General features: G+C 34.8%; 2 protein-coding genes across 6 annotated transcripts; both read right to left on the bottom strand.

Moving 5' to 3' along the window:
* Positions 1–864: 864 nt before the first annotated feature.
* LOC110735209 lies at positions 865–12,380 on the bottom strand. Of its 5 annotated transcripts, none has more exons than XM_021915388.1 (9): positions 11,984–12,380; positions 6,222–6,527; positions 5,680–6,124; positions 3,658–3,926; positions 3,344–3,552; positions 3,114–3,206; positions 2,854–2,970; positions 2,373–2,768; positions 866–1,089 (listed from the first exon to the last, which is right to left on the bottom strand). In XM_021915388.1, exons 2-5 carry the CDS (start codon positions 6,429–6,431, stop codon positions 3,508–3,510), a joined length of 969 nt encoding a protein of 322 aa, XP_021771080.1. In that variant the 5' UTR covers positions 6,432–6,527; positions 11,984–12,380; the 3' UTR covers positions 866–1,089; positions 2,373–2,768; positions 2,854–2,970; positions 3,114–3,206; positions 3,344–3,507. The 5 variants fall into 5 exon arrangements, with proteins under 5 accessions (XP_021771081.1, XP_021771080.1, XP_021771077.1 ...); XM_021915385.1 differs by having other exon boundaries at positions 3,344–3,547; XM_021915387.1 differs by having other exon boundaries at positions 3,344–3,547; positions 3,658–3,911.
* LOC110734938 lies at positions 7,611–9,113 on the bottom strand. The gene has a single exon (XM_021915060.1). It carries the CDS (start codon positions 9,111–9,113, stop codon positions 7,611–7,613), a length of 1,503 nt encoding a protein of 500 aa, XP_021770752.1.
* Positions 12,381–12,963: the final 583 nt, after the last annotated feature.

Below are 12,963 nucleotides of genomic sequence, written 5' to 3'. Positions count from 1 at the left end.
TTACAAATTTAGATTTATTATCTAATTATCTTAACTATGGAGGTAGTTTGCCACAATAGTCTCAATCGGTCACCACTAAGTCAACGATCTGTTATAACCGGTTACCATGACACGTATCGACACGTGATTAGTCCAAAATTTTTAAAAAAAATTTAAAACATAATAAATTAAAATAATAAAACAAAAAAAAATCCTAGCCACCTAACCCCCATCATACCCCCACCCCTAGCCTTGCCGAAATACGGCCAACCACCCCTCTTACCTACCGAAACCGAACGACCAACCACCTTTGACCCATCCTCGACCTCCAAAACCACTAACCTAGCCAGCATTGACCCCCCACTACTACATTTTTGACCTATTGCAACCCCTAATTCCGTTGCATTAGGCGTCAAAATCCGTGGCAATAGGCCTACTGCAACGGCCATGTACCGTGGCATCTGCTGGCGTTGCAGTAGGTCTAATGCCACGGTATATGACACCTAATGCCACGGTATCTATGATCCGTTGCGTTAGCTCAATACCTAATGCAACGACATAAATTATCCGTGGCAATAGATTACTTACTAAAAGTTGTGATGAACTTGGCACCTAATGCAACGGTTGTTGTATACAACGATATATGGAGAGTGTATCTATTGCAACAACATTATTATTATTGTTATTGTTGTTATTATTATTATTATTATTATTATTATTATTAAAATATTTTTTTAATGGAACGGTAAAATAATATTATATGAGTTAGTTATATTAGTTGTAAATTAAATCACTAATTAAATTACTCACTACAAATCTAAATATACTAACAAGCTAGCTAAGTGAAACAAAAATTCATTAAATTTATATATAATAATTATAATGCTAAATACGTACATTACAAAATATTACTTAATATAATTTCGGTATGACACCCTAATAATAAACTAAAGTTACATAATTAATTTAATCGTCCAAAATACAAATTCCAACATATATATAAGCTGGATTTTTGAAATCTTCACAACTATGAACTTAATAGAATAGGAGTCGCCAAAATATTTGCACCATTTGTCACTATACTTCATCTCCATTTTGCTCACCATGCACCTAGACGTAAAAAAGAATAAAATAATAGAACTAAACAATAGAAAAATAATGTGACTAAATAATTTAACTAAATAATAGAACCGAATTAAGGAAACTCATAAATCACAACAAATGTTACAAACCCGTGCACACGAGCAAAACATTATCACACTACCAAAGACCAACTATATTTTGCACTGCAGTGGATGCCTAAGCTAGCAGTAATTGACGCATTCTTTTGACATGTTTTTATTTGTTCTCAAATTCTACAATTCATTGTTCATTTTATGCAGTTTTCACTTTTTGGTTCTATATTGACTTTTGTTGCAATGATTGGAGCTATCGCGAGTGGACCTATTGCAGATTTTATTGGGAGGAAATGGGTATGAAGTAAAATAACATCAATTAAACATTATTTGGGTGAACAATATGAAGATTATGAACTAACATTTTCATCTGGTCATTTGAACTCCTGTGAATTTGGAAATTTTGGCAGGCAATGAGTGTATTCTGCTTTCTGTGTGGGAGGGTGGCTTTCCATTTATTTTGCCAAGGTTCAACTTCAAAGCTTATTATTCTCTCTAATTTTAAGTAAATTTGGCTATTAGAAAAATAGATTACCAATAAAGTTTTCTTAAATAAACCAGGGTTCTTTAGCATTGGATGTAGGAAGACTATCAGGAGGATACGGAATGGGTACGTTCTCCTATGTGGTAAGGCAGAGTAATCTTTACAGAGGTGCAAGGCAGAGGCATTGGGGTGATTAAGTGGGTTGCTGAATCTAGACTACCTCAGAACAGAATAAGGTGTAAGGCAGCCTATAAATTCTGAGGCGAGTGAAGAAAAATACTCCACTAAGGGGGTTCGCAGCATGGTAGGAGGAGGGAATGCTCTGTTGTGACTATGGTCAGCTAGTGCATGAAGAAAAATAAGCAATTACAGTAGCTGGTCAAGGGTAAAGAACAGGGCAACGACAATTGATGAATTGTGCAGCAAGTGAAGACAAAACCAGCTACTAAATCAGTTCGTGGACTTGTGTATATAAGTGAAAAAAGGGGGGGAAACGTAAGGAAGACAAAACCAACCAGAAGCATGAACATTAACAACAGCTACATACAATAATAAAAGCAACAACAAACAACAAAAGAATCAACCATTAAACAGAAATAAAAGCAATAAAGCAAAAGTGGGCATCAGAAAAATACATCAACATAACAGCAATATTTCATTAGTAGCTACGGCAGAATCAGGTCAATAGCATAAACTAAATTTAGACAAAAGCAACAGAAAATAAATTATGTTACCTGATTAATTGTAGCCCCAGATTTAGAAGATTGCCTATTTTGGTCAACGAGAAGATGTGGCGCACTATATGCATCCTTTGGAGCCGATGGAATCGCAAAATCAGGAATGACAAGATTGATCCCGGGGTTAGCATCCCGAAGTTGAGTCAAAATTGCAGTTGTTACGCTTGGTGCAAGTTGTTGTACTAATTGAGCTTGCATATTTTCTAAGAATTCCGCCGGGAATATGAAATCTGACTTTTTTTTTTCTTTTTTCTTCAAATCTGACTTTTTCACACCTTTTCCTTGTAGGCGTACACGGCTTTTGCGCTTAGGTTCTGGAATCACTTCGGAGTAAGGGTCCTTAGAGTTACTACCATCTTCATGTTGGGAAGACTCCAAATCATCCATTTTAGCCTATATTAGGAAAATAAAGACACGTGCTTATTATTTATCAAAACAAAACAAATATAACATACATCTAACATGCATGTTAACTCACAATATTCTCTGCTATTTTTTCATGGTTGGTACGGTATGTCCTTCCCACTGTTCTCTTCCTTGACTCCTTATAGACCCTTGCTTGAGAAGGTTCTTGTTTATCAGGATCTTGTTGTTACTGTGAAACATTATACATAAAATTGAAGTGATTACAAATAATTAAAGGACAAGGGTGAAAGCCTCATGTAGTACATGTAATGATTGTAAAATAATGATTATAAAGATAATAAAAGTGTCTAGAAATGAGATGAATTATTTTACCAACTCATGGCGTAAAATTGCGTAAGAGTTACGGCCCATAGTGTGCATGTCATCTAAAATTAGGCGATTGTCTTTGTTGATGTTACTGATTTCCTATGTGAAAACACAATGAAGATTTAAAATTTTCAACCACGTAAATAAATCATAAGAAAGTAAACTGAAATAGGATATTAAGGTCATGAAACTATGTCAATATTGCACAAAACATTTCAAAACCATATACATAATACCTTGGCCTCTTTAGAATGCCAATATTGCAAAAGCTCTCTGAATTGAGGTTCTGAAATTGTGTCTGGCTTATGAAACCATCTTAAAGCATCAGTGGGATATGCATAGAAGTAGTTCTTCTTAGTCAATCATTTATGAGCTTTCCAGCTTCCATTGATAGCTTGCATCACCCATTCTCTTCCAGCTTCAGGAACCATATACTTTTCCTACACTAATCATGAATATATAATTATTTATGGTCTAGTAACAAAATATGAATCCTTTTTTAAAAATGAAATCCAACAAACTTAAGCTAAAGAATTATATTACTACATACTTGGACATACTCCCACATTTTGTCAAGTGTGGGCAGACATGGAAACTTAATGTAATTTAGTGGTGCAAGTTCAGAATCCCTTGCCCCGGTACCCAAGAATTGCTTGAACTCCTGAACAATTTCACGTGTAGGTCCAATTGGTTGGCCTAGTGAGTTTAAAACAATAACTTCACGCTCTTCTCTTGTTCGTGCATGAACCTTGGGTAGCATTGTTGGACCTCGATGCCTTTTGCTTTTAGGAGCTTTTTCAGGTTCTGAATCAGGAGGTTCTTGGACAGAATCAGTATGAGTGATAAACAATACTTCTGAAGTATATTTATAAACATCTGTTGAAAAGCTAAGGAACCTTGATAATACTTCTGAAGTATCTTTATAAACATCTATTGAAAGAATTCGAAAATGAATCAAACGTGAAGGACATTTCAGTAACTATGTACACATGTAAGCACGTGAAGGACATTTTTATTTAGGTGATCTGCACAATATATAATTAGCTGATACAGATTATAGTGCAAAAAGCAACACCCAAGGCACATGTACACATGTAAGCAGAAACTGGTACACCCAAGGCAGAAGCTAATGGTTACGTATTTTAGTTGTGAGAGATGGCTTTGGCTAATGTTGGTACTACAAGCGTGTTGATCTTGTAAAGAAATTGTCAGTTCTTTTGCTGATAATGCTCACAGACCTGTGGTTTTCTAAGTGGTTTTTTTTTTTTTTTTTTTTTTTTTTTTTTTTAATTCTCAGTCTTTGTTATATTTTGCTGATTATTTACCTCTATTCAGCTTAAACTCATTTCAAACAATGATCCATAGGACCATAGTCAGATCGGATTTCCTAATTAATACGAAGTATAAGGGAAAAGTTTCATTGGTCGCTTTATACATACTTTTGACTTCTAATTGGTAGCCATTTTTTTTTTATCAATTATCTATGGTAGTCCTATGTTTTTTACTTTTACATTTTTACTTTTACCTAAAGTGACATTAATGAAAGTAGTTTTAAAATTCTGTTATATATTAACTTAACTATAAATAAACTCTAAGCAATTTAGCAATCACTCTGGTGTTATTTGATGGGGGTTTGGACAAGAGTTGATAGAATTTTACTGCAAATTACAAGTATTATTTATGTTTGTGTTGGTGTGAATTATGTTGGGGATTGGGGGACTATAATGTTGGTGTTGAGTGTTGAATATGATTGGTTTCAAAGACAAATTTAATTTAACATTTGGAAGAGAATTCTGTGATGCTTCATCTCAATGTGGGTGAATTTGATATTTTGAGGCTTTGGCTGAAGTTGTTGTGGGTTTATGGAAGTGTTGCATGATCATCAAATGGGTTCTTTTTGAAGAATTTTGATCATCTGTGTGTTTTATTGTGTTGGGTAGTCGACTAGAAGGGTTAGGATTTAGAGGTTGTTGCTATTTAACAATAAACAATGTAAGTGAAAGCTGAGGCTTTGTAGACATTGTGGTTGCAATGACTTATGCGTGCAAAGCTGGTTTTAAGATGTGTTGGTCGAGACTTGAGATTGATTGCTTGCTTCCTTATGACTGATTTAGAATTTAAGTAGTTTTCACTGTGGATATAGACACAGCTTTTCCACTGCACAAACAGCAGAAGCAGAACCTTTACCTACTATTTTAACTTATATCAAAATACAGAAGAAACAGCAGCAGCAGACCAACAACAACAACAAAGCCTAGGCAACAACAACAACAAAGAACAACAACAACAAAACCTTAATAAATAGAAGACAAACATATCAGCTTTAACAACAAAACAAAACAAATTTCCACCAACTCGATTCCGAATACTGACTGGTCAGCTAATTACTGAGGCAGCTAGTGGCAGAATCCTACTCACTATGTACCCCAATATTTCATAAATCTTGAAATAAAATTAAGCCCATTTAGTAAACAAATCCAGATATAATAAGAGAAAAACATTTCACTAGCTAGACTTTAACATGTTAACAAAAGCTAAAATAAATAATACTATGTAAAATGATGGCAAATACCTTGCATTCCTTCGCTTCCAAGCTGAAATTGAACTTCATCTTGTAATTCTTTATCACCCTCATATTCATTACCAACATCATCATCATTCTCATTTAGTGCATCCGCTTCATCATTCTCACTTAGTGCATCGGCATCATCATTGTTATTCTCATTAAATGCAGCGCCATTATTCATTGCTTTTCTTGTAAGAGAATAATTCAAAGACTGATTACTTGATACAAACCCATCATTATTTTCTTTTTGCCTTTTCCGGAACTCAAGGTACGCTGACATAGAACTAGGAGAGCAGAATGCTCGTTTTGTTCCCTTCTTTTCTGAGATAACTTGCTGCTTTTTTTGGGTGCTCTGAACTTCATCAACTGCATGCTTCTTACAGCTATTCACTTCCACAACATCAGCCATAGTTTTAGGGCGAAGTGATGTTTTCTTTACTTGCTTTGAAAACTATAAAAAAAAGGCAATTATAGCATTACTAATTGCATGTAAACCGTGAAAAACAATATAAAACAGTGTGTATAAATGACAAAATAGAAGTGAACACCTGCTTACTAGCTTTTCTTTTTCCAGAAGTGACATTTTCAGCTTCCATAATGTCATCAGTTTCAACTTCATTTTCACCATCATATTCCGACGTAGAGTCATCATCTTCATTTTCTGGTACACTATTTTGCCTTGCACTTGGACAAATTAAAGCTTTTGTTTTTTCTTCAAGAATCTTATTAGCTACAGATGCTGATCCTCGGGCTTCCATTCTCTCTGCATTGAATTTCAGTTTTTAAAGCCATTGCAACTCATATTCAGTAAGCTGACTTTGGGAAGTAGGAACTTTGGGTCTACTCGGTTTCATCTGGAAAAAAATGAAAGTATGTTAATTATGTATGTAAATATAATAAAATGAAATAAATTGCCATGTAATTTAATATAATAAACTGAAATAAATTGCAATGTAAAAAAAATGGAAGTATGTTAATTATGTATGTAAAATAACAATTAGTGAAGTATTAAAATAATGTATGTCAATACCATCTAAAAACTCTCTAGGAGGGATTTGAACAGCATAATGCCAACCTTCTCTATTCAAATCTTCCACATAAAAAACTTGATGTGCTTGAGTTGCTAAGATAAAAGGTTCTTCCTTAGAAACGGTCTTATTCATATTAACCGTAATAAGCTCATCATCATCCTTCTCTGAGTGAAACCATTGACATCTAAATAAGACAACACTGAAATGACCATGATAAGATATCTCAATGATTTCAGTTATTGAACCATAATAATTAACATTTCCCACAACAGGATTTTGATCTTTAGAGCTTGCAAAGCTATGTGTAATGGCGGTTAGAGTGACACCACTATTTTGAGTTACGCAGTTTGCATCTCGCTTCATGGTATAAAATCTATAGCCGTTAACCGAGTATCCTGTGTACTTTTTGGCAACGTGAGAGGGACCTTTTGATAACCACAAAATATGGTCCGGGATATTATCATGGCCATCTTTAAGAATCAAATCAACTTTCTCCCTAAACCAATCCATGAAATCCTTGCTATGGTCTTGAGCACTATTCCATTTTCTTTTCCTTTTAGCACTTACACAAATCTTGTGCTCACTGTAAAAAAAAAAAAAAAAAATTCTCTTACTAACGCACTAGAGTTAGAATAAAGACATTTTATAAAAAAATATTAATAAACCTAAATTTTGATTACAAATCTTACCTTATATATTTCTCAACTTCCTCACAATGACAATTAAACAAGACATAACGATGTGCTTGTGCCCATGTATTGCGATCAATTATGTTTCCACGATTTTTTTTCTTTGAGGTCCTTCCTTTTCCTTTGATAGGATGTCCTACCTTAGGGAAAAATGATTTTGAGGTACCACACTCATTAACTTCAGGTGTGGCTTTGCTTGATCGTTTCAAAAATCTAGCTATGAAAGCAACACATTCTTTAGCTTGGTTTCCTTCTGCCATTGAGCCTTCTGACGAGCCTTGTTTCGAACATCTTGTTTAATTTCATGAAGATTCCTCTCAATTCCATACATACACCTTGAACTCACAGGTCCACCCAACTTAATTTGGTCAACCAAGTGTATGGGTAAATGTTCCATTATATAAAAAAAAGCCGGTGGAAAAATCCTCTCAAGTAGGCATAGAGTTTCAACTATCTCAGATTGCAATTTGTCGTCAAGATCTCGAGGATCAATAGTTTTACTCCATATACCTTTGAAAAAAGCAGAAAGTCTTATCAAAGGACTAGCAACATCTTTGGGTAATGTTGTCTTCACAACAATTGGAAGAAGATAATTCATCATAAAATGAGCATCATGACTTTTGTAGTCTGCTATTTTCCTTTCTCCAACTTGCACACAACGACTAAGGTTGGAAGCATAACCTTGAGGAAGCTTAGCATTTTTTATAACCTGGCAGAACTTACGCTTTTGCTCCAATGACATCCAAAAGCGAGATCTTGGAAATTCTTCACTACCACCTTCCAATTCAATTGGTTGAAGCTTTGGCATCAAATTAAGTTCTACCAAATCTCGACGAGCACTCACATTATCCTTGGTCTTCGGAGAAATGTCTAATAATGTCCCAATGATGTTATCAAAGAAATTTTTCTCAATATGCATTACATCAAGATTATGGCGATTAGAGCAATGCTTCCAATATGGTAACTCAAAAAATATGGGTATCTTTCTCCACGGATTCGGATCATCCACATCACGCCTTGGTTTCTTTTGCTTCTTTCCAAATGCATTTGGAAAATCACGCAACATATTCTCAATATCAATTCCATTCAATGGAATAGGTTGACATCTTTCCTCAAGTTTTTCGTCAAAATTCCTCTTATCATGACGCCAAGGGTGAGATGGATCCAAAAATCTACGATTTTCCCTATACACAGTCTTACCACTACAAGGCAACCACTCGGAATCTGTTTCATAATGACATTCAGGGCATGCCAAGTATCCTTTTGTGCTCCACCCAGATAACATTGCATAACCCGGAAAATCACTCACGGTAGTCATCAATGCTACATGCATGTCAAACCTTTGATTAGTCGAAGCATCATAAGTTTCCAACCCAAACTCCCACAAATCCTTCAAGTCCTTAATAAGTGGATGCAAATATATGTCAATGTCATTGCCAGAGGAAAACGGGCCGGGAATTAGTAAGGCTAGCATCAAAAACTTAGGCTTCATAATCATCCAAGGAGGCAAGTTATAATTAATCAACATAACTGGCCATGTACTATGGACAATGCTCATTGAATTGAATGGGCTAAATCCATCTGTGGCTAACCCAAGCCTCACATTGTGTGGGTCATCAACAAACTTTGGGTATAAAGAATCAAATTCCTTCCAAGCTTGACCATCAACAAGATGATGTAAGAGATGATCATTTTCACGCCCATCAGCATGCCAAGTCATGTATTTCGCCGTCTCTTGACACAAAAATAGTCGTTGAAGCCTTTTCTTGATTGGAAAGTACCTAAGAATCTTTTGAGGAATCCTATAGGTTTTTCCATTTTCATTTTGTATGTCATTCTATGTGTCATTTGATTTCCATCTTGGCGTCTCACAAACATGGCAACTTGTTGCACTTTCATGCTCTTCCCAATATATCATGCAATCATTTGGGCACGCATCAATTTTAGTGTAATCTAACCCAGCACTTTCAGAACACTTTTTGCTTCATTAAAAGAAGCTGGCAGTTTCGCATCAGGTAACACCTCTTTTATAAGCTCCAATATATCTCCAAAAGCAACATTAGTTAGCTTATGATCACACTTCAAAATAAAAAGTCGGATCATGAAGGAAAGTTTTGAATGATTTTTACAACCAGGGAACAATTCTTCCCGGCCCTCTTCAACTAACTTGAAAAACTTTTTTGCCTCATCATTTGGCCCCTTTCTAAAAGCATCACGTGCATCATGCAACAATTCTACTATGTCATCATTAAAATCATTTGGGGTTGACCCTTCTTCATTATCCAAAACAGTTTGTTCCCTTTCAAAGTTGATCCCTAACTCTGATAACTTATCCGTTCGTGGAACAAAACCATTACAAATAAGGTGATCTCTCACAACACCTTTATGACGCCAAAAACGATAATGACAACTTTCACAAGGACAACAAATTTGATTTCCTTGAGACTTAGAAGCAAAAGCCTTTTGTACATATTCATCTACTCCCCATTCATATTCATCACTCCATTTAGCAAACATCCACCACTCTTTAGTTCCACTATCCATACCTTTGGGTAACAATTAAGAGGGTTATTTTTACTTAATTTTAACAATAAAAACATTTAATCAATTCACTAAGAATTAAGAGAGTCACTTTAATCAATTAGAAAGAACGGACATTAAATCTGCTCTACAACAACCAGGAAGAAAGAGGACTAGTCTAAAAATAAACTTCTTCTCCACAATTTAAATTGTAGCCATGACTCATGAGTTGTGATACATAAGAGCATTTTCACACATACATTTCCAAGAGAAATAAATATTTTACTACGTATTTGAAAATAAAAATATATCATAAATTGTCAACAAATTACCAATATACTCCAACAAACAAAGCTGCCTTAACTAGCAACTCAAAGAAACCTTTCATTATCAAAACCACCAACAAAGAAAGTACTTAAGAGTCCTTCATGTACATGATCAATTCAAAAGTCCAAAAGAAATTGATACCTTTCATTATTCAGCAATATATATTAGATAGATTATGGTAAAAGCTTTTCTAGATTAATTAGCATGGGTGGTGTAGTTCAAGACCATAGGGGGAAATGTTAGGTTGCTTTCCACCTACACTTTCATGCTTTATTTGAATTAAAATCATGGGATAGGTGTTAGAGATGTACCATGGATAATGAAGCGTGGCTTTTACATCTATAAAGGAAAAAACTAGTTACAAGTAGGAGTGAGCAAGAACATTAGCCCAAATGTGGATTCGAAAGATATAAGTCATGTCTGGTGTAGAATAGATTAAAAATCGGACCTGAAATCAGTTCCTTATTCAGGTGTACAAGTCAAAGTCTGGTCTCAAAATCAAATTTAGTTAAAAAAAAAGTTGGCTCATTAGTTGGAGTTTCCGATTACGGTTGAATATTCTTTGTGAAACCAAATTCTTCTGCTAAATTACCATTGTGTATAATCTCTATGTCCCATATTAGTTTTAGGAGTTGTTAAAAATTTAATTTTAAATTACAAAACTGAGTTTAATCCCTCCAATTATTCATAAACCATGTTCCCAATGAAACCTGTCAATTAGTGACACTTTGTATATTAAACTATGGGAATGAGGACTGCTCAATTTCATTGACACTTCATTTATATGATTAGCAAAAAAATCTGGACATTAATAGTTCAAGTGACAGATAAGCTAACATTAAAATAAGATTCAAGTACTCAAAAAACTGCAACTATTTATAAAGTGCAAGAAGTTTGACAACACCATAAATAGGCCACAAACTCATGGAGAATAACTCAGGGATACAACCAATCAGCTACAACATTCTCACAAACTTTCCTTAGGAATGCAGAACTGAAAAATGTTTAACATAATGCAGAACCAAGACTTAAAAATAGTTAAAATTCACCCAACCCTCTATGTATGATTAAGTTATCGATTTCACCAAAAAAAAATCTTCATGAGGATTCAACAAGTAGTCCTGGCTTTTCATTGCAGTAGCAGTAGCAATATAAGTAGACTTTATATTGCCCATTAAGTTCAACAAAATTAGAGTAATATAAAGTCTAAACTAGTAGTCATAGAGTAATATAACCAGAATATATTCCAACAACACTAAAAAAAACAAGATTCAGAAATATAATTCGTAAATACAAAGAACTAAATAATTGCATTTATATGAAATTTCCCCAAAAAAAACCAACAATATTCAGTACTACTAAGTTTCAATAATAAAAAAAAAAAAAAAAAAAACAAAACAAAAAAAATTCAATACTGCTAAAAGAAACCCATTAAATCCGAGCACAATATACACCACAAATTTCGAGCACAATATACACCAGAAAATCACAGCATTTTTTTTTCCAATATAATTGAAGCAAAAACAACTACAAATTCAACCAAACATAGCCCAACAATATATAGCATTTTTGCAATAAAATTTAAGGAAAAAAACCATGAAATTCGAACTCAAAGATCAAGTAATTCCATGGCCTTAAATACAAATTCCCAAATACAGCAATAAAAATTTAAATTTTAATTTATCAAAATGCAACAACAAAAATTTCGATTAAGAAATTTCAGAAATGAAAAACGTTGTATACCTTGAAGGGGCTTGAACTCAATTTCGAGATATCAGCCACATGCAAGATGAAAATGGAGATTTTCGCCGCCTCTTGAGCAACCAAACGTCACCTGAAGTTCGAACAACTAGCCACCTCTTGAGTTCCGCCTTCGTCTACTTCGCCACCTCTCAATTTCAGTTAGTTTTCCTCTTGAGTAATTTCAATTACTTTCCCACCTCTTGAGTAATTTCTGGCCTCAAAAATGGAGATTTGGGGAAAATTGAGAATTTGAAGTTTTTAAAATTGGAGAAAATGGAGAATTGGGGGAAATGGATAATTCGGTGAAATGGAGAAAATGGAGAATTGGGGGAAGTAGCTTAGTCTATTGAAATGGAGAAAATGGGCGGAGAATTGGGGGGAATATTTCTTTTGATTTTTTTTTCTTATTTTTTGCCCTTGGAATAGTGTACAAGGGTTCAAAATATTTGGGCAAAAAAAGTAGAGGGAGCTGAAATTTTCAGGGCGCTATTTTTTCCATTACATAATCACTACCGTTGCAATAGCTTTCTTTTTTATTGATATATCTAGGCTAATGCAACGGTTCATTATAGCCGTTATAATAGATCTACCGTCTGTCGCATTAGCCTACTCTATTGCAACGACAATTAAATACCGTTGTATTAGCCTTTTTTAGGCCGTGGCATTTGATGAAAAATGTAGTAGTGCCCCAAAAACACCTAAAGTCACCGCGCATGTGTTGGTGGTTTTTGGATCAGGGTGGCTGGTTAGGCAGTTACGGGGTTGGGGCTAGGTCAGTTGGCCTTCTAGAAGGCTAGTCGGTGAGTTTTGGTCGTCCAGGGGTGCGGCCAGCCAATTTTCGTCGAGTTTAGGGTTTTGTGGTGGGTGTGGCAGTGTTTTCGCTGGATTTCATAGTTGTTTAGGAGATTGAGGTGGCGGTTTCTAGGGTCGGGGCCATGTCAAGTGGGGGTTTCGATGGTCGGGGGTTGGGCTGGGAGGTT

This window comes from Chenopodium quinoa, unplaced genomic scaffold (genome assembly GCF_001683475.1).
Source record: "Chenopodium quinoa cultivar QQ74 unplaced genomic scaffold, ASM168347v1, whole genome shotgun sequence".
Taxonomy (NCBI): Eukaryota; Viridiplantae; Streptophyta; class Magnoliopsida; order Caryophyllales; family Amaranthaceae; genus Chenopodium; species Chenopodium quinoa.
The sequence above is the reverse complement of the archived record's forward strand: the minus strand, read 5'-3'. Positions and strand labels throughout refer to the sequence as shown.

What these genes read in the sequence shown, in the direction of transcription:
- LOC110735209 (XM_021915385.1), bottom strand. Translation starts at nt 6,431, where the DNA reads ATGGAAGCCCGAGGATCAGCATCTGTAGCTAATAAGATTCTTGAAGAA. An exon ending in TGGAAGCGAAGGAATGCAAG is followed by an intron (nt 3,927 to 5,679) that starts GTATTTGCCATC and finishes ATTCTGTCCAAG; the next exon opens with AACCTCCTGATTCAGAACCT. An exon ending in AAATGTGGGAGTATGTCCAA is followed by an intron (nt 3,548 to 3,657) that starts GTATGTAGTAAT and finishes TGATTAGTGTAG; the next exon opens with GAAAAGTATATGGTTCCTGA.
- LOC110734938 (XM_021915060.1), bottom strand. Translation starts at nt 9,113, where the DNA reads ATGACTTGGCATGCTGATGGGCGTGAAAATGATCATCTCTTACATCAT.